This window comes from Salvelinus namaycush, chromosome 21 (assembly GCF_016432855.1).
Source record: "Salvelinus namaycush isolate Seneca chromosome 21, SaNama_1.0, whole genome shotgun sequence".
NCBI lineage: Eukaryota > Metazoa > Chordata > Actinopteri > Salmoniformes > Salmonidae > Salvelinus > Salvelinus namaycush.
Window position 1 is genome coordinate 39605267 of NC_052327.1, and position 27204 is coordinate 39632470.

Consider the following 27204-nt stretch of genomic DNA (forward strand, 5'->3'; position numbering starts at 1 on the left):
ACACACACACACTGACTCCAACAGAGAGACACAAGCAATGTGTGTTATTTAAAGTCATGCCGTTTCTGTCCTGGATGTTTGTAGTCCTCTCATATAGGCTCTGAATTGACGTGATGATGTTGTTCTGTGCCTCCCCTCCTATTCTCTCCCCTGTAGGAGCGTATCATCGAGCGTCTGAAGGAGCAGAGAGACAGAGACGACAGGGAGAAGACTGAGGAGATCGACAGCAACAAGAAAGAGCTGAAGGATCTGAAGGAGAAAGTCAGTCTGCTGCAGGGAGATCTGTCTGACAGAGAGGTGAACACACACACACACACACACACACACACACACACACACACACACACACTGTTGACACATTTTATTAACCCCACCCTCTCTCCAGACTAACCTGTTGGACCTGAAGGAGCATGCGTTGTCCCTGGCTTCCTCAGGGCTGAAGAAAGACTCCAAGCTGAAGACTATGGAGATCTCTCTGGAGCAGAGGAAGGAGGCGTGTCTCAAACTAGAGAACCAGCTCAAGAGGGTGAGGTATTTACCTTAGACACTGATCTAAGACCACTTTTGCTGCGTGTGCGTGTATGTCTGACTATGTGTCTGTTTCCAGGCCCAGAATGCGACGTTGGAGGCCAAAGCGAACACAGAGCTGTCGGAGCTCATCACCTCCCTGGAGAGGGAAGTTACCCGACACCGAGAGGATTCTGGGAAGGCCCAGGTGGAGGTGGACCGGTTGTTGGAGATCCTCAGAGAGATGGAGAACGAGAAGAACGACAAGGACAAGAAGATCAATGAACTGGAGAGGTGTGTGTGTGGTGTTAATCTTTCTCTGACCCTGACTGTTTGTTTGTGTCTGTGTGTCTGACTCATAGTCTCTGTAAACAGCAGTCTATCTATAGAAATGTGTATGAGCTCCTACATCGTCTAATGTAGGTGTTTTCTTCTGAAATACCACACGGTCCTACTCTTCTCCTTCCTTCTCATCTTCCAGCTCTCTGAATCTGTGTTTCTCTCTCCTGCCTTGTCTTTTCACTGGAACTCTCTGTCTCCTCTCCAGTCAGTCCTCCAGGTTAGTAACATGTTTTCTACATGGCCTCTATGCACTGGCTTGACTTCCTCACACCCTTCTCCCACCCCCCCTCTCTTCTCCTCAATTGCTTTTGCTCTCCCTCCCGCTCCCCTCCTGCTCTCACTTTCACCAGTTTCTTCACCCCGCTTCACTTTCTCTCTCTCCCCCCTCTTTCTGTCTAACTCCCTCTCACTCTGTGATGCTTCAGTGTAATGTGTGTAAGCCTATGGGATTGTGTGTAACCCAGTCCTCCTGTGTCCCATGGTGCCCTGCAGACAGACCAAGGACCAGAGTAAGAAAGTGGCATCACTGAAACAAAAGGAGCATGTGGAGAAGAGTAGGAACGCCCAACTTATGGACGAAGCCAAAAAGAGAGAGGACAACATCTCAGAGAGCTCTCAACAGGTCAAGGTGAGGCGTGGTGGGGGGTGGTGGTGGGGCTGTATCAATGCATGTGACTAATGTCAACACTCACAAAGAAAGCTTCCCTTGTTGTACTAAATGTAGTTCGACATCAATATCCTTAATTGTCTTCCTCTGTCTTCTCTCCTCCTCCTGTCCTCTTCTCTTCCTCTCCCCTCCAGGACTCTCTGCGGTTGAAGACGGAACGTATCGAGGAGTTAGAGGAGGCTCTGAGAGAGAGTGTTCAGATCACAGCGGAGAGAGAGATGGTGCTGGCACAGGAGGAGGCTGCCAGGAACCACCAGGAAAAACAGGTACACTCACATGCAACAGAAGTACACATGCACGCACCCAAACACACACTTGCAACACAAATACACACACATGCAACACAAGTGGACACACAAACGCACACACTAAAAGAACACCTTGAGAAAGCACACATACACGTACAAAGCTACACGAACACAGATACACACACACACACACACACACACACACACACACAGACGGCTTCGATCTCCTTTCATCCCTGCTTGCTACGTTTCACTCTCTCCCTGCTATCCCTCCTTTTCTCAGTTTTCTTATCTCTAATTTTCTCCTGTTTTATCTCTGCTACTCACTGCCTCTCAGAAGCACTCACACAAACCAATGCATGAGTCCAACAACGCCCAGTTTAAGTGGTCTAAGGTATGACATAATAATGCCCCCTCTGTTGTATTTCACCGTTTGGATCAGTAGTAGCTCTTTAGACCATGTTACCATTTACCTACTATTCACTTTGAAATTACATGGCGTCAACTAAACTAGAACCTTCTGGTTAGAGCCTGACCCATGTGTTTTTTGGGGAGTCCGATTTCTAGGAGGAAAAACGTACCGATATATTTGCAGATACACTGTTTTACATCGGGGAAATCGAAAAGGTGTGTTTCCCACACTGAATTCTCATAAAATGTCCAATAACTATGCTTCAAATGTTAATTTCATACATTGTGTCAATGACACAACATGAGAATGGCTGCCAGTGTTCAGAAAAGCATGAGATTCACTTTTTTCATCTTATTTATTGAATATCGGTGGAGTTAACGTCCGATACCGATTTATAGAGTTAAAAGGCCAATATCGGACGATTTTATTATCGGTGTGCAGATTTTAATATTGGTGGGGCTCTACTTCTGGTACGTATTTCTAGTAATGTCAACCTGCAGGTAGTTAGTAATCGATGATAATACTAACATGTGTATTGATGGTGCTATTTAGTATTTACAATGCACCCCAGCTAATTCAATAGTTATTATTTAGCCATATTGAGTTGTACTGTTAACCATGTGACTTCTAAGTAAATGCCAGGTAAATGAAAGTACTGCAGTGAGTAGTATATTTAGTGCTGTTTAGAGCTGTCATTGGAGCCCCTTGTTGTACATCCATCTCCTCAGTGGGGTTGGGTCCAGAAACAAACCCTGGCCCAGGGGTCAGTAAAACCACCCAGCAAATTATTTATTTTTTATGAAAGGAGTTTAGTTTTTGGTCAAAAAAGTTTTCAGCTAAAAATGAGAATCTGTTTACTAAGTATTCCCACTATAAAAAAAAAAGAAGAGATGTGACCGTGTCTCAATGTAATCAAAGTATGAAATTAGTGTTATTTTAAAATACAATCTCTTTTTGGGCTTAGTTGTGGTCAATTTGCAGTGTACAAATATTATAATTATGTTCCGACCCCTGACCAGTCGATCCGACAAAATCCGACCTACAGCTGAATTTAGTTGCCTAGCCCTGTTCACCATATTGCTGGTCTATTACGCATCAATCCATTCAGATTTACACAAGTTCCTAGGGGCAGTGGTGGAAAAAGTACTCAATTGTCATACTTGGGTAAAAGTAAAGATCCGTTAATAGAAAATGACTCGTGAAAGTCATCCAGTAAAATACTACTCGAGTACAAAAATTATTTGGTTTTAAATATACTTAAGTATCAAAAGTACGCAGTGGTCTAAGGCATTGCATCTCAGTGCTAGAGGCGTCACTACAGACCCTGGTTCGATTCCAGGCTGTATCACAACCGGCCGTGATTGGGAGTCCCATAGGGCGGCAGACAATTGGCCCAGCGTCGTTAGGGTTTGGCCGGGGTAGGCCATCCATTGTAAATAAGAATTTGTTCTTAACTGACTTGCCTGGTTAAATAAATAAAATACATTTCTTGTTTTTTACATTAACGGATAGTCGGGGCATACTCAGAATCCATTTACAAACTAAGCATTTGTGTTTAGTGAGTACGCCAGATCAGAGGCAATAGGGATGACCAGAGATGTTCTCTTGATAAGTGTGTGAATTTGACCATTTTCCTGTCAAAATGTAACTAGTACTTTTGGGTGTCAGGGAAAATGTATGGAGTAAAAAGTACATTATTTTCTTTAGGAATGTAGTGAAGTAAAAGTTGGCAAAAATATAAAAAGTAAAGTAGAGAGACCCCAAAAAACTACTTAAGTAGTACTTTAAAGTATTTTTACTTAAGTACTTTACACCACTGGCTAGGGTGTGAGGGCTAGTGCCTAAGGGTTAGGGGTTCTTTCTGGATATAGCCATGTTTTCAATAACATATAACCTCTGATGGCCCTCCCTCTTTAGAGTGCCTTTGATTGACAGTTCATCAAAATTGGTCTGTACAGTTTCTTTGAATGATGAACACGTCTCATACATTTTCACTTTCTCTACTCGTGTGTTTGTACAATCTTCATTCTATGGTGTGTGTGTGCAGATTGAGGAGCTGCTGGGGGCGATGGAGAAGGTGAAACAGGAGCTGGAGTCCATGAGGGCCAAGCTGTCGTCTACCCAGCAGTCCCTGTGTGAGAAGGAGGCCCATCTGACCACGCTGAGGGCTGAACGCAGGAAACACCTGGAGGAGGTGCTGGAGATGAAGTAAGACAAACATACACTGTTTCCACCCCCCCCCCCCCCATACTTTACCAAGTCAACAAACATGTTACAGTCAGGTAATGTTGTAAAACTCCCAGGTAATAGAATATCCTGCACAGTGTAGATGACTCATTATTCTGAAATGCCACCCTGTAATTCCTCCTCGGTGCAGACAGGAGGCGCTGTTAGCAGCCATCAGTGAGAAGGATGCCAACATCGCCCTGCTGGAGCTGTCCTCGTCCAAGAAGAAGAAGACGCAGGACGAGGTGGCCATGCTGAAGAGAGAGAAGGACAGTCTGGTACAACAGCTCAAACAACAGGTAGGGAACACTACCTCGTCACGTGACCTGGGTCTGGCCACATATGCCACTGTGACATTATAGATGTATTTCAATAATGCTAAGTCACTTCCTCTGCTCATCTCCTCTCCTTTACCTGAAATGGGGAGAGACGAAACAGACCTTAGGTAGTTTATAGGTATAGCTTTTAACTTTGCAGCGAGTGTCAAAATCAAGAGTAGGCAGCCTTAAACTCCTCTCGGCACAGCTGGCTGCTCAATGCACCGTGAGTATGCTGGTAAAAAAAAAATGTTAAGTCTCTCTCCCTGAAATCCTTTCCACATTCTCCTCTCTTCCCCCTTTCTCCTCCATCCTCCCTCTTTCTCGCTCTCCCAGACTCAGAACCGTATGAAGCTAATGGCAGACAACTATGAGGACGACCACCTGAAGACCGCCCCCGACCAGACCAATCACAAACCTTCTCCAGATCAGGTGAGTACCCAGTCAACCAAACAGAATCCTATATATCTAGATAAAATGTGTTATTGTGATAACACATGTGCAGCTTAACCAGAATACACGATATGAAGATATGTCAACTGTCTCTCTGTCCCTAAAGTGAAATTGAATCATCACTCCTAATATAAACAATTTAATCTTTCTTCAGCACCTAAACCTAAGTGTTCTCTCTCGCACTCTTTGTTCTGTCTCGTGCACACACACTAACCAAGTGTTCTTTTCTAATGCTGCAATTGGCTAAACCATCTGTCCAATAGGATGATGAGGAGGGTATCTGGGCATAGCCAACCCTGTGCCCTCCTCCCCTCTCTCTCTCTGCCAATTTGTTCAGAAGGGTGAGCATGAATGAATGCCAGTCATCTGTCCATTCTTCACCTCCTCCCTGGCATGTTTGCCCTTACTCCATCGTTCAGTGTGTTAGTTCTGCTCCTCCATTTAGTTTAGTCATCCGTTTCTCCTCTTACCATTTTACTTTGGTCCATGCAGTGTTTGGTACATGTTGTCTGTTCTCATATTTGTAATTTCTGTGGGAATGTTATCACTGTTGTTAATGTGTTACCATGGTAATGGTGCTCTGTCAAGTTATGGCAACACATTCCGTGTTTGTCTGCCAACCACATATTGTAGCTTGTGTCTGTGAACAACTGAGTCAATCAAATAGTTACACTCACACACACAGCAGGACACACTTTTGTCCAACATACCATACTCCACAATCCCATCTCCTTAATGCATGTGAGATGCAGCCTTGTTCTTCTTCCTTCTGCATGCTCCATGCTTTTGGTTTAGCATGGTTAAGCCTCTGAAAACACACTGGGACCTAACGAACTGGTTCCGTCATTTCTTTCTCCACTCCCTCTCCCCCTTCCCACTGTCCCCTCTAGATGATCCCCCCTCTCCTGTCCCTGAGTGAAAATCGCAGTAAGCTGAAGCTCTACATCGACCACCTGACTGACCTCTGCCACGACCGAGACCCCAGCATCCTCAATGACCTGACCCCGCCCGCCCACTATCACCACGCCAACCCACCAGCCTGGGAGGAGGAGCTACACAAGTTGACTCTGGAGCAGGTAACAGTCGGTATTTAATGTCATAAGAAGGAATTCCCCTCGACCACGCCCACAAATTGGGGGAAACCAAACGTTCTTTCTCATTGACCGTCATTGTAAAAGAGCCAACTTCGTTGTAGATTTTTTGTTATACAGAAATATCATTCTGGAAGCGAAAGAAACGCACACCTGTTTCGGCGAGATGCTGGCTAGCGGAGAAGAACACTTGAAAAAGAAAAGGAGAGCCGCACACACTAGGAGCTCAGATGCAATAATTTTATAACCTAATAACCAACAATTTGACAGACAAGCTGTCTTCATCAGGGTATGATGAAGTTGGCTCTTTTACGTTGGTGCAGTGAGTTGGTCCAATCAGGGTATGATGAAGACAGCTTGTCTGTCGTAACGTTGGTTATTAGGTTATACAATTATTGCATCTGAGCTCCTAGAGTGTGCGGCTCTCCTTTTCTTTTTCATACAGAAATACCAAAACATGCCGAAAAGCTGCTGTGTTGTTCAATGTACATGTAACGTAGTCAAATCTCCGAACATATGGTTCACAATGCTCCCATGTAGGGAAATGGAGCCTTTGAGAAGAGCCCTGTAGCGTCAGGCTACTCGGTGCGGAAGAGTGGGAAATTGTGCCTTCAGAAAGTATTCATACCCCTTGACTTAATCCACATTTTGTTACAGCCTGAGTTAAAAATGTATTAAATATATTATTTTCTCACCCATCTACACACAATACCCCATAATGACAGTGAAAACATGTTTGATAGCAAATTTGGGGGAAATGAAATACAGAAATATCTCATTTACATAAGTATTCACACCCCTGAGTCAAAACTTTGTAGAAGCACCTTTGGCACAGCTTTGAGTTGTCTTGGGTATGTCTGTATCAGCTTGGCACATATAGATTTGGGGATTTTTCTTGCAGATTTTCTCAAGCTCTGTTAACCTCTATGGTGTCCCACCAGAGAGTGTCCCACCTCGCTAGCGTCCCACCTCGACAACAGCCAGTGAAATTGCAGGGCGCCAAATTCAAAACAACAGAAATCCCATAATTAAAATTCCTCAAACATACAAATATTATACACCATTTTAAAGATAAACTTCTTGTAAATCCAACCACAGGGTCCGATTTCAAAAAGGCTTTACTGCGAAAGCACACCATGCGATTATGTTAGGTCAGCGCCTAGTCACAGAAAACCATACAGCCATTTTCCAGCCAAGGAGAGGGCTCACAAAAGTCAGAAATAGCGAATTAAATTAATCACTAACCTTTGATCTTCATCAGATGGCACTCCCAGGACTCCATGTTAGACAATAAATGTGTGTTTTGTTTGATAAAGTTAATCTTTATGTCCAAAAACCTCATTTGAAATTGGCGCGTTATGTTCAGAAATGCATTGTCTCAAACAAACATTCGGTGAAAGTGCAGAGAGCCACATCAAATGACAGAAATACTCATCATAAACATTGATCAAAAATACAAGTGTTTAACATACGATTAAAGAAACTTCTCCTTAATGCAACCGCTGTGTCAGATTTCAAAAAGGCTTTACGGCAAAAGCACACCATGCAATTATGTTAGGTCAGCGCCTAGCCACAGAAAACCATACAGCCATTTTCCAACAAAGAGAGGTGTCAAAAAAGTCAGAAATAGCTTTAAAATTAATCACTTACCTTTGATGATCTTCATCTGATGGTACTCCCAGGTCTCCATGTTAGACAACAAATGTTTGTTTTGTTGGATAAAGTTCATCATTATGTCCAAATACCTCCTTTTTGTTTGCGCGTTTAGTCCAGTAATCCAAATGCACAAGACGCAGGCACTAAGTCCAGACGAAAAGTCAAAAAAGTTCCATTACAGTTTGTAGAAATATGTCAAACAATGTATAGAATCAATCTTTAGGATGTTTTTATCATAAATCTTCAATAATATTCCAACCGGACAATTCCTTTGTCTTTAGAAATGAAAGGGAACGGAGCTCGTGCTCACGGCCGTGCGCTTGACTAAACTAAAGGCTTTCAGCCTGACCACTGGTTCAAACAGCTCTTATTTGCTCCCCTTTCATAGTAGAAGCCTGAAACAACGTTGTAAAGACTGTTGCCATCTAGTGGAAGCCTTAGGAAGTGATCTGACCCCATAGACACAGTATATTGGATAGGCAATCACTTGAAAAACTACAAACCTCAGATTTCCCATTTCCTGGTTGGATTTTTGTCAGGTTTTCGCCTGCCATATGAGTTCTGTTATACTCACAGACATCATTCAAACAGTTTTAGAAACTTCAGAGTGTTTTCTATCCAAATCCACTAATAATATGCATATCCTAGCCTCTGGGCCTGAGTAGCAGGCAGTTTACTCTTGGCACGCTTTTCATCCGGACGTGAAAATACTGCCCCCTACACCAGTGAGGTTAAGTTATACAGTGCTTTCGGAAAGTATTCAGACCCTTTGACTTTCCACATTTTGTTACGTTACAGCCTTATTCTTAAATTGATTAAATAAATCAAAATCCTCAGCAATCTAAACACAATATCCCATAATGACAAAGCGAAAACAGGTTTTTAGAAATTTCTGCAAATGTATTAACAAAAAACAAACACCTTATTTACAAATGTATTCAGACCCTTTGCTATGAGACTCAAAATTGACCTCAGGGACATCCTGTTTCCATTGATCATCCTTGATGTTTCTACAACTTGATTGGAATCCACCTGTGGTAAATTAAATTGATTGAACATGATTTGGAAAGGCACACGCCTGTCTATATAAGGTCTCACAGTTGACAGTGCATGTCAGAGCAAAAACCAAGCCATGAGGTCGAAGAAATTGTCCGTAGAGCTCCAAGACAGGATTGTGTCAAGGCACAGATCTAGGGAAGGGGTACCAAAACATTTCTGCAGCATTGAAGGTCCCCAGGAACACGGTGGCCCCCATCATTCTTAAATGGAAGAAGTTACGAACCACCAAGACTCTTCCTAGAGCTGGCCGCCAGGCTAAACTGAGCAATCGGGGGAGAAGGGCCTTGGTCAGGGAGGTGACCAAGAACCCAATGGTCACTCTGACAGAGCTCCAGAGTTCTTCTGTGGAGATGGAAGAACCTTCCTGAAGGACAACCAACTCTGCAGCACTCCACCAATCAGGCCTTTATGGTAGAGTGGCCAGACGGAAGCCACTCCTCAGCAAAGGGACATGACGGCCCGCTTGGAGTTGGTCAAAAGGCACCTAAGGACTCTCAGACCATGAGAAACAAGATTCTCTGGCTTGAATGCCAAGCATCCCGTCTGGAGGAAGCCTGGCACCATCCCTACGGTGAAGCGTGGTGGTAGCATCATGCTGTGGAGATGTTTTTCAGCGACAGGGACTGGGAGAGTAGTCAATTTGATCAATTTTAGAATAAGGTTGTAACGTAACAAAATGTGGAAAAAGTCAAGGGGTCTGAATACTTTCCGAATGCACTGAATGGGGAGTGGTCAGCAATCCTAAAGTCCTTCCACAGATTTTCAATGGGATTCAAGGCTGGGCTTTGGCTGGGCCACTCAAGGACAATCTTGTTTTGAAGACATTCCAGTCTTGCTTTGGATGTATGCTTGGGGTGATTTGTCTGGTTGGAACGTAAATCTTCGCCCCAGTCTGTCATTTGCACTCAGAAGCAGGTTCTCATCATGGATTGGCCTGTATTTGGCTCCATTAATTGTTCCCTTACCAATCTCCCAGTCCTTGCCGCTGTAAAGTATCCCCACAGCATGATGCTGCTACCACCATGCTTCACGGTAGGGATGGTGTTAGACGGGTGATGAGCTGGGCCTGGTTTTCTCCAGACAGCGCTTTGGATTCAGGCCAAAGAGTTACAATTTTGTTTCATCAGACCACAGAATATTTTGCCTTATGATCTGTCTTTCACATGCCTTTTTGCAAACTCCAGGCGTGCTGTCATGTGCCTTTTTTCTCAGGAGTGGCTTCCGTCTGGCCACTGTCCCATAAAGCCCTGATTGGTGAAGTGCTGTAGACTGTTGTCCTTCTGGCAGGTTCTCCCATCTCAGCCAAGGAACTCTGAAGTTCTGTCAGTGGTCATTGGGTTATTGGTCACCTCCCTAACCAAGGTCCTTCTTGCCCGGTTGCTCAGTTTGGTGGAAACATTCAACACTCTAAAAATAGATTTATACCCTTCCCAAGATATATGCCTCATCACAATTTTATCTTGGAGATCTAAGGACAGTTTCTTGGACATCATGGTATAGTTTCTGCTCTGACACGCACTGTCAACTGTGGCATCTTAAATAGACAGGTGTGTTTCTTTCTAAATCATGTCCAAATAATTGATTTGGCCATAGGTGGACTCTAATCAAATTGAAGTGACATCTCAAGGATGATCAAAGGAAAATGAATGGACCTGAGCAAAATGTTTGACTGTCATAGCAAAGGGTGTGAATACTGATGGAATATTTCTGTATTAAATATATATATATTTTTAACTCACTATGTGTGGGTGGGGTATTGTGTGTAGATGGGTGAGAGAAAAAAACATATTTATTCTATTTTGAATTCAGACTAACACAAGTGGAATAAGTCGGTGGGTATGAATACTTTCTGAAGGCACTAGCTATGTGTGTGTAAAACAGTTAATCACAGGTAAGACATTTGACTCGTGGTAGAATATTCTGTTCGCAACTCCACTCACTAGTAACATTATAGTCTGTTTGTTGGTTGTGACTAGCTTAATGTTCTGGTTGGTATCTAGCTAGCACTCACATGGCTAATGTTAGTGCCATCATGAAAAGGGGGCATGAGGGAAGCCCTACAATAGGACGTTTTTCTAAGTAGTAATAATGCTTGGGAGCAGGCAATGTTGTAAAGTAATCTTTATGTACTTTTCTTAAATGTATACTGAACAAAAATATACACGCAACATGCGACAAATTCAAAGATTTTACTGAGTTACAGTTCATATAAGGAAATCAGTCAAATTAAATAAAATCATGAGGCCCTAATCTATGAATTTCACGTGACTGGGAATACAGATATTCATCTGTTGGTCAAAGATACGTTAAGAAAGGTAGGGGCGTGGAGCAGAAATCCTGTCAGTATCTGGTGTGACCACCATTTGCCTCATGCAGTGTGACACATCTCCTTGGCATAGAGTTGATCAGGCTGTTGATTGTGGCCTGTGGAATGTTGTCCCACTCCTCTTCAATGGCTGTGCAAAGTTGCTGGATATTGGCGGGAACTGGAACATGCTGTCGTACACGTCGATCCAGAGCATCCCAAACATGCTCAATGGGTGACATGTCTGGTGAGTTTGCAGGCCGTGGAAGGACTGGGACATTTTCAGCTTCGAGGAATTGTGTACAGATCCTTGCGACATATGTTGGCGGATGAATGGCAAGACAATGGGCCCCAGGACCTTGTGATGGTATTTCTGTGCATTCAAATTGCCATAGATAAAATGCAATTGTGTTCATTGTTCGTAGCTTATGCCTGCCCATACCATAATCTCACCGCCACATGGTGCATTCTGTTCACGAAGTTGACATCAGAAAACCGCTCGCCCACACGTTAACATACAGTGGGGAGAACAAGTATTTGATACACTGCCGATTTTGCAGGTTTTCCTACTTACAAAGCATGTAGAGGTCTGTAATTGTTATCATAAAATGCAAATTAATTACTTAAAAATCATACAATGTGATTTTCTGGATTTTTGTTTTAGATTCCGTCTCTCACAGTTGAAGTGTACCTATGATAAAAAATTACAGACCTCTACATGCTTTGTAAGTAGGAAAACCTGCAAAATCGTCAGGGTATCAAATACTTGTTCTCCCCGCTGTATATGTGGTCTGCAGTTGTGAGGCTGGTTGGACGAACTGCCAAATTCTCTAAAACAACATTGGAGGCGGATTATGGTAGAGAAATTAACATTAAATTATCTGGCAACGGCTCTGGTGGACATTCCTGCAGTCAGCATGCCAATTGTATGCTCCCTCAAAACTTGAGACATCTGTGGCATTGTGTTGTGACACAACTGCATGTTTTAGTGGCCTTTTATTGTCCCCAACACAAGGTACACCTGTGTAATGATCATGCTGTTTAATCAGCTTCTTGAAATGCCACCCGTCAGGTTGATGGATTATCTTGACAAAGTAGAAATGCTCAATAACGGATATAAACAAATTTGTGTACAAAATTTGAGAGAAATAAGCTTTATGTGCGTATGGAAAATGTCTATCTTTTATTTCAGCTCTTGAAACATGGGACCAACACTTTACATGGTGCATTTATATTTTTGCTCAGTGTAGTTTTTGTAATTGACTTACTTGGCTGTCACAATAGCTAATTATTATCTTAGATAGTTCCGGTCTTTACCTGCCCTTGAACGGTCTAGGTATTTAGAAAAGTTGCTTCTTGCTGGCTTGTCTATATGTCCTTTCAACTTGCCAGAGACCAGCTGGGGAGACAACCCTACCAAATGGCCCCAAGTAGCCTACGGCGAATCACAACTACTTGGTGGAATCTCCAGTTTTGCATAAATATCCAAATGCAGAAGGATATTCTAGCTTTTATTTGGATGGATAGAGCACTTGTCCTTACTACAAGCTAACTAGCAAGCTTTATGCAATATACATAGCTAGTTAGATATAAACAAAAATGTATTGAGTAACCAGACCCCATAGCTTTCCATTTTCATTGCGACGTAATAGCCTGAAACTGTGAGGTTCGTCTAACCTGGTCCTTCTCCTTGGGCAGTTGATGAAACTTAATTTGGTGGTCCTTTTTCTCTGACTTACTTTTATTTAACTTGCTAGTTAGTCTGTTGGAATCGTCCCTTTGGCTGAGAATCGTGACGTACATTCCATGCCACAGTCTATCTGTTCATGCTAACATTTTTACATTTAGAATGAAAGTGTTTTTAGGTATAATGTAGTTTGTTGATTTAAGGCGACAAAAGTGCAGTACCAGTCAAGTTTGGACACCTACTCATTCGAGGGTTTTTCAAGAGTGTGCAAAGCTGTCATTAAGACAAAGGGTGGCTATTTTGAAGAGTCTCAAATATAAAATATATTTTGATTTTGTCTAACACATTTTTTGGTTACTACATGATTCTATATGTGTTATTTCATAGTTTTGATGTCTTCACTATTATTCTACAATGTAGAAAATAGTAAAAATAAAGAGAAACCCTTGAATGTGTTAACTTTTGACTGGTACTGTATGTTACAAATGACCAAACAAGCATATCCAAAATGTTTATAAAATCATAAATAAAAAAGAATACAGCCGTTGTCGGGATATGAGTAAAGTATGCCATTTATCATAGGAATAACGGGAGTACCCTACGGCTGTAACCTACTCGGGGGTGTGATCACGTTAAGCCTTACCTTGCTGTGTATCTATGGGCTAACCAAGATGACCACTGGTTGTTTTCCCCACAGGCGGGCGAGGGTGCAACGTTCTTTTTAATACCGACTTGGACTATCCCTTCCTCTAGTGTTCTCTCTTGTTCCCTCTGTCTTTCTTTCCCTCTATCTTTCTGCACTCTGTGGTGTCTAAAGTTTTGATTTGCCTCAAGAAAAAATGGGGGTGGGGTTGGAGAAGTATGCTAACTCATTATCTCTCTCTTCCTTAGTTGGAAATGGAGTTGGAGTTGTGTGAAAAGGAGAGTGGGGAGCTGCAGGAGTATGCCAATTCAGTGCTGCAGCAGATCGCTGACTACTGCCCTGACATCCTGGAGCAGGTGGTCAATGCGCTGGAGGAGTCCTGCTGACCGCTCACCTTTACAGACCACCTCATGACCCCGCATGAGCTTCAGGCAACCTTCCTCCCATCTATTCACACATGATCAGGGCAGAGGGAAGACTGGGCGATCGTACTGCACCCCCACATGCCCAATTCTCATTCCTGGGGATATTGACCAGCCTGAGGACATGATGATGAAGAACAGCCACAAAGTGGCCTAATGGTGGAGGGATGTAGCGGCCTGCCAGTCATGGGTTGTGTTCAGTAGGGCACGTCATAACAAAACGTTTTGAAAGAGAAAACACAGGTAGCACTTTCAAAATGTTTTCTCTGGATTCATCCCTACTGACACAACCATTGTTTTCTCTTTGAATCTAAACCAGTGTTTTTTCTGAAAGGTGGAGTGTCGTGGCATAAAAATATTTAGGAACCAGTGATTTAAACCACATTTCTTTTGCTAGTCTATTTCCTTTGATTGGCCTTCAGAATCTCCTATGTGAATTACTAGACAACAAACCTTTTCCCTCAACTCCCCACCTAGATCTATTGAGAGAACCCCTAGCTGAGTTTTGCTGACTAAATGTAAGGCTTTAGCTATGGCAGACTTACTGCGTGTTCTGTGAACGGCTCTTAAGACAGAGGGAAGAATCCTAACTTGAATTTCCACACACATTTCCCATTGACATCAATGTCTAATTTATGTGAAACTTTGAGGTACACTAGCTTCTCGAGTTAGGGAGAGAGAGCAGTTGATTTTAATGGTTTTGCACACAGCACTCCCTTCTTTATGAGGTATGCAATGTTAGTTTATTTTCAGTCATAGTCAGCATCCCAAATGATACCCAATTCCCCACATTGTATACTTATTTTGTCAAAATTAGTGCACTAAACAGAATAGGGTGTCATTTGGGATGCTACCATAGAGTGGCCTTTGAGCGTGCACAGGGATCAGTACTGGACCTAAATGAGGGACCTTTTTTATTCCTCAGTTCTATTGGTGCTACAGCATGGCATAAGACATCAATAAAGATCTAATCCACCGGTCACATGATCTCATCCAAAGTTTCTATAGATATGACTTTTTTTTAAACTATAATTGTTTCATTTTTTAAATTTAATTACATTCCCTTAGATGCAAATGTTGCCCGTTCACTGCATCTGTCCAACGCTTCAGAGCTAGCTATGGTTCTTAATGTAATGAGATTATAGGGAATCCTAGTTAAAAAGACACGACGGTCACTTCTCAGTGGTTTGAACTTTTAAAAATCAGTTTGTAAATAACTCATCAAATACGTACAGTGACTATATAAAGGTAACCCAGTGGAAGATGTTGTGAATTCTGTTTAAAAAAAAAATATATATATATACAAGTGAGAAGCTAAAAGCAGTGCAGTCCCGTGTGTCTCAATTTGTCTGCAGACAAGATGTATTTGACAGTACTGCCATAAGTTGCGAAAAGTCATGTTCTATAAATATATATACACAAAGTATGATGTTGACCATATGGATATATGCATTGAAATGTTTGCACAGAATCGTGAGGAGCAAGTCCCTCTGAACAAAGTTGTGGATCGTGTCCTCAGCTAAAACTGGAGAAATGTCAAAAACATTTTGTGTCAAATTAACTACAAACATTTTCAAACCGTGACTGTGTAGAGGGAGAGTACTTTTCTTGCATTTATTTCTAAATTGTTCATTTTTTATGTACACACTTTTGCCACATATGTAAACCTTTTACCCTTATGTTCCAGTGTTTTGTTTTTTCATCTGTCTGAGATGTGAATGGGTGTTTGTGGGAATGACGCTCCCTAGACTGTGTTCCTCTTATGTTCTCACATAGTAGTCTGACCCTTTAGGACAGAGTGGTCTCCAAACATGTTTGTCCTGTGGCCTGATTAGTGAGAGTTGTACTGTATAGAACAGACATCACTCTCTGCCAGTCTGGCATTTTATAACTCCTCTATCCAGTGCGTTCCTATGCCAATCAGTCAATGGTTGAACAATAATAAAAACCTACAGATCATCTTGCTCTCCAGGACCAGAGTTGGAGACTAGGTTACTGTTCAGGTTCTTTTATCCTGCCTCTTGTCCATAGGCCCTATGATGAGACTAATTTTGAATCACATCCTGGCAATCCCAGAAGTAATGACTGACCTGACAAAATCATGAGGTCAAACCAAAGGGTTCCACTCGTCAGCTTTCACCTATCCAGGTTGTTAGAATAGTTTTAATCTAGGAAGGAGGAACAGGGCCCTAGCCTGTGTATCTCTGCCTTTGCCTTAATGTCTGTGGACTCACCATTCTGTGATAACTTCATGTTTTACATTTTTCATTTAGGAACAGTGCTTGCTGTTAAAGGGGCTACTACTACCAAAGTCATGGTTCACTTTTTTTTGCGTTTAAAGGAAATGTACTGCCTTCTGTGTTGATGAAAAAAGTAAAACGACGAGTATTTGCATTTTGTATATGTATGTAAATAAACATATCCTATCAGTCTTTGGGTCTGGGGATTTGTTTACAGGAGCACCATGTGCATATTTATCAGCAGAATTAAGTGTAATATCTGCCTCAATTGCTAAGAATGGTTTTCATTCTCTCAGACCGTCCTGCTGTTAATCCAGTAAAATGAGGTCAAATGTGACTGACAAGCTCTCTCAACTTCTGGATAGGTGTGTAAGCAGTGACAACTCCTAACGCCATGGTAGGTGGTAATCCACCATTTTACTTACATATGTGTCGGGGATAGAAACGAAGGGCCCGATTTTGTCAAACTGGTTGTGCAACCTCAAACCTATAGTCAATCTGGTCATAACTGTTGTTTCTGGACCAGGCATATAATAGAGCATTAATGTTCAACACCCTGCACCTTCTGTCATGTTTCCTGTTTTTACAATAGGTAAAACCCTTACTGGATGACAGAACTCAAATGAAGGAATTTCCCTCCAAAAAACATTGTGCGTTTTTATTAATAAATATCACTATCGTATGAATATAAACATTTTAAATTAGCCTTAACACTCCAATATCTTTCCTTGGAGGCTTCACAGGAGAAAATATGTAGGTTATTGATATGTTGCATACAGAAATACATATTCTTGATAACCAAGGACAAGATAAAGGGCTTTAATCTATCGCTGAAGCATTAGATTGCTCAAAGATTTAAAGGTTATTTCCGATTGAGCCGACATTTGCAGCGTTTACCGTGAATGCAGTCTCCGCTAACGTGGGAACAGTGTCTTTAAATTTCAATCATGCTGTAACAACTTCCGCGATACAGATTGAATTGAGCCCAAAGTCTATTTCCACTCTCCATTCTAAAGTCCCCAGGAGGAAAAGGCAGTTTACCCCTGTCATATCCACACTGTTCATATTGACAAGCTGGAGTAAGGCATATTACAATGTTTGATACAGTGTAACTCCTCAGGAATGGGAACTACCAATTAAAAAACAAAACACTTCAATTTGAAGTACAATGTTTTGGACTACAGCCATTCATAAAAAAATACTTTCATTAACATAAGCAAAATACTTCAGCTCAAGAAATCCCCTGCTCACACCTTCAATCCAAGGCGTTAACGCCTTTGTGCAGTGTTAAGGTCTGTGATTAAACAGATGTTTTGCATGAGTCATGTCTATCATCAATCCTGGTAAACAGTTAAAGGGAAAGTTTAAAAATGAGTTTGTTTTGCATGGAAAGATACTGTGTAGTGGGGTTGTGTCCCAGACAGTACAGTTTCTTGAATGGATGAGGTAGCTAGTCAAAACCTTATAGATGTGATACAGGGACAGGATAGTTAACACTGAAATAAGAGAGAAAGCAATTGTACCAAAATAAGGGGTGGAATATTGCAGTGACAGTGAATGTTTAAAAAGTGTTTCCTTCTGCTAAAATTAAGCCACAGTATTGTAGCTATTAAAGATAATGTAATAGTCTACGAGCTGTTCCGCTCAGGAAATCTCTGTGGATGAAAAATATTACACCTTCCACAGTGAAAACCCCACTTGGCAGTTCATCCCAGTTTGGCTTTCACCTAACTTTCTCACTCTCCGTCATCTGCCAGAGTCCCAGGTTTAAAACTTTAAGGCACGGGAGCTGCGTTATCCTCTCCAGGCCCCGCTTGGTGATTTTGGTACACCCATACAGGTCGATACCAGTGAGCTGCGTCAGGTGGTCAGCAATCAGCTCCAGCCCCTTGTCAGTGATGCGTACACACTGCCCAATGTTCAGCGTCTTGAGCTCGTGCATCTGGCGCACCATCCGGTTGATCCCGTCGTCACTGATGTGGCAGGAGCACAGGGACAGAGACTTGAGCTGGTACAGCCCCTGGGCGATGTAGGCCAGGCTCTGGTCACCTATCTTGTCGCAGAAGGAAACATCCAGGCCAGAGAGCTGCAGAGACCCCATGGCCAGGTGCATGATGCCCATGTCACTGATGTTGTCACACGACCGCAGGTTGAGGCTTGACAGGTGAGTCATGTTCGACAGATGGATCATACCTGCATCCGATATGCCTCCGCAGAAGCTGAGGTTGAGCACCTTGAGCTTGGCTAGTCCCTTGGAGACGTGTTTGAGGGACAGGTCTGTCAGTTTCTGGCAGTCCTGTAGTGTCATCTGCTCCAGGGAAAGGCAGCCTTCGGCAGCACTTCGGGTCATCCCAGCTAGGTGACCGATGCCTACGTCTGACACATGCCTGCAGCTCCGCAAGTTAAGGCTCTTGAGTTTGTGCAAGCCCCAGGCGATGAGAAGAAGGCCTGTGTTGGTGATGTTACTGAGGCCTCCAAGTTCCAGCACCTCCAGGTTTTTGAGATACTGGGCAATCCTGCCCAGGCTTGAGTCTGTGATTGGTTTGCAAAGGCTGAGGTTGAGGATTCGCAATGACGGGATGTCTTGAACAAACGCATGTCCGAGGCCGTTGTCCGTGAGGTTAAAACAGCCACATAGGTTAAGGCTTTCGATGTTTGGCAGCCCCTGTATTACATAGCTTAGGCTTCGCCGCAAGCTTAGGATCTGGACCTTCCTAATGCCTCGGGTATGGAGGCTGGGGAACAGGGACGGGTTGGCCCTCCGCAGATGCAACTTCGCTTCCACCCCCCTCCACACAGACTTGTGATACGAAGCGTCCCTCCAGGCCGCACACACTTGGGCAACCCTACCTTTGTCCCTTACGTCCAAGTAACTGAAAATTATAGCTAAAATTTCCGGGAAGAGGCCAGATATGTGTGTTTCCATTTCAAACATGTTTGGAAAGGGAGAGGTTTGATAAAACTAACCAGGTATCCGCTTATTCGAGTAGGCTAGCTAACTGTTAGCTAGCTAAATTAGGTAATGTTACTCAGGAAAATAACCTGTTCAAAGTCCAGCCATCTCTTCATAATGCATATCCAACAAGAAGTGTGGAGGTTGTGTTATAATGATATTATTCTAATCAAATGAGATAGCTAGCTACGTCCTACAAAAACTTAGGATAGCTAACGTTAGTTAGCGTACTAAAAGGCGGAAAACAGTGACGGTCAGGCGACAAAAAGTAGAAATCTATTTATGAAAACCGCAGTATCTGTTTCTTCTGTGTCATCGATTAAAATGCAACGTTTCTATTAGCATTTCGGTTCTGTTGTGGGATTCTTCCTGTGCTGCCTTTGTCTGACCAACCATTTCAAACTAGCTTGCTACGCAGAAACAGTCAGCAGCACTTCCTTGCTTTTGGGGGGACAAAAACAATACACATAAACGATTGACATTAATACGAGAAAACGTAATAAATGTTATAGGTCCAAAATAAAAACATAAATATTAAAAAGTTTGACATGTTACACATAATCACTTTTCTCGGAAATTCTAAAGGATTTTTGTGAACCACCCCTCTTTATTTTTGGTTTCGCCCAATTAGTTACAAGGTAGCTGTCCCCTGAAAACGACTTGTGTTTCTCTACATGAACCACATTCTTTTAAATAAGTAGTTTGTTATATAAATACATAATTTCATGAGTTTTAAAGTGAGTGCCCATACTCACGAATGGGCAGGAATGAACCATGGTGATAAATGTGACCTGGACCAGGGACAACCAGGTTGCTTCATCAATAAAGACAAAGGCTAGTTATTATGCAATATTGTACAGCATCCCAATGTTCACTTTTGGGATGTGGGATATTCGTTCTCACTCCTTGATCGATTTCCACAACCTCTATTTGAATAAAGTGTATACAGGCCTACAACAGCCAGGACATTTACTTCAAACCTCTTTCAAGTCACCTTCAGTGTCTGTCAGTAGGAAGTAGGGCCTGTGTAACCAAACACAAACTCCTGATAGCATGAATGCTCTTCAAGGGCCACTGGAAACCAAATACTCCCTTTATCCCAATGGTCAGTTCACACCAGTGGTCAATCTCTGGTAAACACTCCATCTAAGGAGTAGGGGTGATGGTTTAGCATATGGTCCAGAAGAAGAGTAAGAATATATTGTAATGTAATCAATCATCAAGGAACATTTTCTTGTGGGGGAAAGTGACTACATGAGTGGTCCTTGGGAAAATGTTATGCAATTTTCATGAATCTATGTAAATGTGAATCTTGTGTGATGTGTGTTTTGTCCTATATTTTTATTTAATTTATTTTTAATCCCAGCCCCCATCACCGCAGGATGCCTTTTTTTCCTTTAGGTAGGAGAGCATTGTAAATAAGAATTTGTTCTTAACTGACTTGCCTAGTTAAATAAAGGTGAAATAAAAAAATGTAAAACCCGATTGATTATGAGATCCTATTAATGTCAAACTGTAGCATTAAGATTACTGCATAAATTGACGCCAATAATCAATCAATGTTTTATTAATGCCAGGGATGGGCAATTTATTTGAAGCCCCCCCCCCCCACCCCCCATTACATTTTTTTTGTAGAATTGCAGCAAACTTGCTTTAAAACTGCAACATTGTCTCTACATCACTTGGCAAAATGAATAGAATTGCACGAAATTAACTCTAAAACGTAGATGTTTTTGTGGCCTCAACCTCCATCGAAGTTGCCCATCCCTGATCTATGCCAAGGTACATTGAAGCTAATCTGGCTCATGGTGGCCCAAAGCTCTATTAAGAACCTTTATGTTGGTGTTTCCTTTATTTTGGCAGTTACCTGATAATGAGAGACAAGGGCTATTTCTTAATTGTTTATTCTCAATTTCTCCTGACCTTTTTCTTCACCTTTCCTTCTCACAATAAATTGCAGGCAAGGGTCCGACGGGAGGAACATTGTATCTTCTCTGGCAATGCATTCTGAGAATTTAGTAGGCGAAAAGAGAGGTTGGTGAGGGAGGAAAGACAATACAGAAAGTTCCTATTTCAGTGTCCTCAACATCAAGTGTTGAACTACAAACTGTAGCATACTTTAAAATGATAGTATATATAGATTAAACAGTATTGCAGTGCCAAACATGCAGTAACGGTCATGCAAATGTATTATTAATCCACAATATTTACTATTACAGGTTGATCATTGGAGGTTGTGGGGCTCTTCCCTGCTGATCTCAGGTCGGTGTGTGTGTGTGTGAGAGAGAGAGAGAGTGTATATAACATACTATAATGATAAAATTATGGTTCAAACCTGTGTTCATGGGACTCTAAAAGCCAGGATTTGGATTGGCAATGGGCCCTATAGTGATGGAGAGGCTACGTTTTGGAACTGGAAGAGTGGGGAACCAAATGGGTATGGTAGAGAGAATTGTGTGGGCATGGACCAAGAAGGAAAGTGGAATGATGTAGAATGTAGTCAGACATTTGACAGTGGTCTTTGCTACGATAGCGAGTCTAATTGGGAATGGGGATTTCACAAAAACCACCAGCAAGACACACACACACACACACGCGCGCACACGCACACGCGCACACGCACACGCACGCACACACACACACACACACACACACACACACACACACACACACACACACACACACACACACACACACACACACACACACACACACACACACAGTATGCAGAAAGAGAACCTAGAAAAACAATATGTGTACAATACATGCTCACATATCAAGATAATAATGACCACACATTCACATGACATTTTTCAAAACATTCTCCTATCTGCGTGTTTGACGGGTGACCGTCTGCTCTCTGAGAAGTTCATTCTAGTCAAGAAGACCCAGATGTGAAGAGCAGCCAGGACAACTGCAGAAATCATCACAATGACCTGGTGAGTGTGAGGAACCAGTCTGAGAACCAGGACATCCATAAGATGGTGACAGGGGAGATGTTGATAAGCCTGTTCAGATACTCCTGGAGGTGGTCAGACCAAAGTGACTCCGCATTCAGGTACTGGAAGACAGAAGAGATCCTTGAACCTGATAATGCTGGGGTGAATGAGAACTCAGAGACACGGGTGTGTGATTTTGTGATTTTCAACTTCCATTTGTCAGTCACTCAACATTGTTGGGACCATTAGAGAATTGGTCTTTCATTCTCTCTCTTTATTTTGCCCACAGATTGTGTTAGTGTGTATTGTTGACTGATGATTAGAGTAAACATAGCATACAGTATGTGTATCTGACGGCATAAATGGTAGAACAAAAGTCTCATACAACATTTGCCTGTTATTGATCCTCCTCTCTCTCTCTCTCCTACCGTTTCTGTCAGTATCTGTGTTAAGTAGGATGCAGATAGTGAGAGTGGAGCTGACCCCTGACCTTCACTGATCCTGCACTGGGGGCGGCCATCTTACAACAAGTGAGTCTCATCTCCTTTCATGAAGGGACTAGGTCCCTCAGAACGCACACATCGTAGACTATGGCAAGAAGAGCTGGAGTGAACACTGGGAAGACTACTTGACGCTTCCGTACAGTGCCTTTGGAAAGTATTCAGACCCCTTGACTTTTTCCACATTTTGTAACATTACAGCATTATTCTAAAATGGATTAAATAAAACTATTTCTTAAGCAATCTACTCACAATACCTCATAATGACAAAGTGAAAAGAGGTGTTTAGAAAAGAACATCCAACCAACTTGACACAACTGTGGGAAGCATTGGAGTCAACATGGGCCAGCATCCCTGCCAGCATCCCTGTGGAACGCTTTTGACACCTTGTAGAGAATTGAGACTGTTCTGAGGGCAAAAGGTGGGTGCAACTCAATATTAGGACGGTATACCTAATGTTTTGTATACTCAGTGTATATTCATTAAGCCAATATTATTTCTGTGTCTCAGATAAAGGAACAACTGATGAAAAAGGGAATGTGGATGGAGAGATCTTCCACAAGAAGAATAGGGAATTTAGCATTAGGAAAAATGTATTTGTTTCTATTTATCCTTTATTTATTTACTTACACACAGAAAAAACAAATCACGTTGTTCCCTTACAGTAAGTTCAACATTACAGTGAATAACCAACCCTGATACTAATGATCCTGCTTAAAGGACGGTGAAAATATAAAAAGGTTCAGACAAAATAAAAACAAATGAAAATACACAAAAAAAGCAAAACATTACAACAGATTTTAGAATACAAACATGAACTATCTTGATTTCAGATTGTGAAAAAAAGATTAACTTTGTCTGCAGATTCCCTGATAATAAAGAGATCAGCAAAAGCTTTTATTCTGATCAAGTTCAGTAGTGTATTTGGGACACTGAAAAATGATATATTTTGTGATCGTTATCTGTTTTTCTTAAAACTTGAATAAAGGGACATACTCTAAACAAAAGTGTATGTATGTATTTAAACATACCTGTATACTAAATGTAACAGTTAGTGAATATTTTAGAATGCAGATCAAAAGGGATAAAGTCCTGTCATGTTCTATAATGGTATGTACAGTACTCTCCAGGGTTGGGCTCATTCAGTTGAATGCAATCAATTCAGGAAGTAAACTAAAATTAGGATTCCAAAAACTTTTTTTTTTTAAAGGCATTTATTTTCAATGACTTCTCAATAAACTGAAAAGTAAAATATAATTATTTAAAAAGTTTTAAAATGTCAATTTAAAATTCAAATCCCTTCCTGAATTGACTGCATTCAATTCAAATTGAGCCCAACCCTGGTACACTCTGATATCCTATCCACCATGTGATTTTATAGATTTTTTTGTGAGAGTGTTATTATGCCTATGTACTGGGACGCAGGTGTCTAAAGAGTCAATTGATCATTAAGATGACTGTAGTCCTAAATCAATCACTTAAGGTGTCAGTATCTTCACAGATGACCCTGGCCAATAAACTCCAAACCCAGGATAGATGGGTTCAGTGAATGTGGTCTGGACACTGTGGAGGAGGGTCATTGTGTCAGAGACACTGTAAAAGGACAGAGTTCCTTCCTTGTGGTCCAGGTACATGCTTACTATGGAGGAACAGGGAACAGATATTTCAGTATGAAGCACGTAAACTCTAGCTGTAATTACTATTTCCAAAGACAATCTGCCTACTCATCCCTTTATATGACACTTCTCTATGAGTGTCCCCCTCCGTCTCTACCTCCTAGTAGCAGGTTCCAGACAGACCCTCGTTACACAGCACCTGAGATTTGCGGAATCTTTCTGGATGATCAGGAAAGGGCTGGTCTTTGCCATTGTATGTTACTTTCCTCTCAGACAGACAGACTTTTGTATGTGATGTGTTAGGATCCACAGTGAGCTGGTGGGAGTCTGAGGAAGTTAGTGAAAAGAGAAAGTGAGTGAAATGTACTTTTCATAACACGTGCTGCTGTGTGTGTGTGTGTGTGTGTGTGTGTGTAACACAACAAAATGTATATTTAATTCATTTAGCAACTTACACTCAATAAGTGGTTGTGCCACCTTTACCTGCAATGACTGCAACCAAATACTTCCTGTAGTTGTTGATCAATCTCTCACATCACTGTGAAGGAATGGCCCAATCTTCCTTGCAGAACTGCTTTAACTCAGCGACATTTGTGGGTTTTCGAGCATGAACTGCTCATTTCAGATCCTGCCACAACATCTCAACAGGTTTTGGTCTGGACTTTGACTAGGCCATTCAAAAACTTCAAATTTGTAGCTTTTTTTTTGCCATTTTCATGTAGACTTGATTGTGTGTTTTGGATCATTGTCTTGCTGCATAACCCAGTTGCGCTTCAGCTTCAGCTCATGAACGGGTAGCCTGACATTCTCCTATAGAATTATCTGATATAAAGCAGAATTCATGGTTCCTTTAATGATGGCAAGTTGTCCAGGTCCTGAGGCAGCAAAGCATCCCAAACCATCACATTACCACCACTATGCTTGACCGTTCGTATGAGGTTCTTACTGTGAAATGCAGTGTTTGGTTTTCGCCCGACATAACAGGACCCACGTCATCCAAAAAGTACACTCAACTTTGCCAAAAAGCACCTGGAAGCACCTGGATGATCGCCAAGACTCCTGGAAGAATGCTTTATGGACCGATGAGTCAAAAGTGGAACTTTTTGGACTACATGGCTCCCGTCATGTGTGGAAAAAAACAACACTGGGGGTAAACACTGGGGGCATTTGGTGTTGCGTAACTTTGTTTATTAAATAAAATAAATAAGGATACATTTTTTGTGTAATTTATTTACTCATGTTCCCTTTATCTAATATTTGGTTTTGGTTGAAGATCTGATAACATTCAGCGTAAAAAATATGCACAAATAGAGAAAATCAGAAACGGGGCAAAAATAATTTCATGGCACTGTTTGTGAATCTGGCCGCACAAAAGGTGTGTGCGTGTCTGCTGATTACTCACATTGTATAAACTCCTCTCTGGTCTTAGGATCAGGGGTTGGAATAATTCTGACTGATTTAACTGTGGAGACAAAAAGTAATCACAATTTGGAATGACCAATCCTCCATAATTGAACAAAGGAACAAAGGAACAAAGGAGATTCACCTGGCTAAAGAACATAAAACAAATTAACCATTTTACAATTTTTCTTTTTTATAGTTTTTCCTATGATTACTGACAGTTAGATTTTACATTTCAATAAGCATCTTAAACAGCCTTAGTCTTACTAACCCATCACTTGATAAAAGTTTTAAAAATCCTACCGACCTCTCTGATATGATTACATTTAGCTTCTTGCAGGCGTCCTCCAGTTGCTCTGAGACAATCTTTTTAACCTTTTCAAAGGAGATGTGTGGATTGACAATGATGCTGGGTAAGGCAGCAGATTCAGGAAAGACACTGAAAGACGGGAAACTCTACATGGAGAGAGGGAAATACAATACGGATATCTAAAATCCATAAGATCTTTACTGCATCTGAACCAAAACACAGCTCCGTTTAAGATCATGTTTGAAAGATGCCTGCTTCAGAAGACAGTCTTTATACTGTCACCTGACCTGGAGGAAATGGATGTGGGCCTCTGTGTGTGAGAGCTGCTCCAGCGCAGCATGTTTCCTCCTCAGCTTAGCCACCTCCTGCTCCAGTTGCTCCAGGAGTCCTTCAGCCCAACTCACTTCAGCCTTCTCCTGGGCTCTGATAGCTCCTTCACCTCAGAGCGCCTTCCCTCAATGGACCGGATCAGCTCAGAAAAGATCCTCTCACTGTCCTCCCAATTCCGCCTGTGCAGAGTGCTGTTAGGACACACACAGAGACAGGAGGGAATCCATTTCAACTCGTCCGTTCACCCAGCTCTCACTAGGACCCCAGACAGCCTGTAAATGTAAACATTTAAATATATACAGTGCCTTCAGAAAGTATTCATACCCCTTAACTTACTCCACATTTAGTTGTGTTACAGCCTGAATTGAAAATTGATTAAATATTTTTTTTTCTCACCCATCTACATACAATGCCCCATAATGACAAAGTAAAAACATGTTTTTAGAAATTTGTAGAAATCTATTGAAAATGAAATATCTAATTTACATGAGTATTCATACCCCTGAATCAATACATGTTAGAATCACCTTTGGCAACAGTTACAGCTCTGTAAGGTTAGTTGTTGATCATTGCCAGACAGCCATTTTCAAGTCTTATCATAGATTTTCAAGCCGATTTAAGTCCAAACTATAACTAGGCCACTCAGAAACATTCAATGTCATCTTGGTTGTCAGAGTCTAGGTGATGTGGGTAAGGCGGAGTCAGGCGCAGGACACAGATATGAGTAATAATAGTAACTTTACTCAAAATTAATCTTCCAACAAGGAGAACGACAATCCAGAATCACATAAATGAGACAACTGACAACAATAAACACGCACAAAACCATGATGGCTCCAGAGGGTTAAATAGGGAAATAATTCAAATGTAATGGGAACCA

The 27204-nt window shown here is 41.8% G+C and overlaps 2 protein-coding genes across 2 annotated transcripts in view; one reads left to right on the forward strand and one right to left on the reverse strand.

Moving 5' to 3' along the window:
• LOC120066367 (ELKS/Rab6-interacting/CAST family member 1-like) overlaps nucleotides 1-16467 on the forward strand; it is a 38434-nt gene extending 21967 nt beyond the window's left edge. Inside the window, exons 11-20 of the mRNA XM_039017686.1 lie at nucleotides 157-297; nucleotides 386-526; nucleotides 608-801; nucleotides 1342-1477; nucleotides 1651-1782; nucleotides 4224-4384; nucleotides 4554-4701; nucleotides 5056-5151; nucleotides 6063-6248; nucleotides 13862-16467. Of these exons, the coding sequence (XP_038873614.1) occupies nucleotides 157-297; nucleotides 386-526; nucleotides 608-801; nucleotides 1342-1477; nucleotides 1651-1782; nucleotides 4224-4384; nucleotides 4554-4701; nucleotides 5056-5151; nucleotides 6063-6248; nucleotides 13862-13999 (1473 nt within the window). The 3' untranslated portion in view covers nucleotides 14000-16467. The remainder of the gene's footprint in view (nucleotides 1-156; nucleotides 298-385; nucleotides 527-607; nucleotides 802-1341; nucleotides 1478-1650; nucleotides 1783-4223; nucleotides 4385-4553; nucleotides 4702-5055; nucleotides 5152-6062; nucleotides 6249-13861) is intronic.
• Nucleotides 16468-16917: 450 nt separating this feature from the next.
• On the reverse strand, nucleotides 16918-19625 carry LOC120066366 (F-box/LRR-repeat protein 14-like). The gene has a single exon (XM_039017685.1). It carries the CDS (start codon nucleotides 19208-19210, stop codon nucleotides 17999-18001), a length of 1212 nt encoding a protein of 403 aa, XP_038873613.1. The 5' UTR covers nucleotides 19211-19625; the 3' UTR covers nucleotides 16918-17998.
• Between the last annotated feature and the right edge of the window lie 7579 nt (nucleotides 19626-27204).

Excerpts from the sequence above, each read along its gene's own strand:
- LOC120066366 (XM_039017685.1), bottom strand. The coding sequence starts at position 19,210 with ATGTTTGAAATGGAAACACACATATCTGGCCTCTTCCCGGAAATTTTA.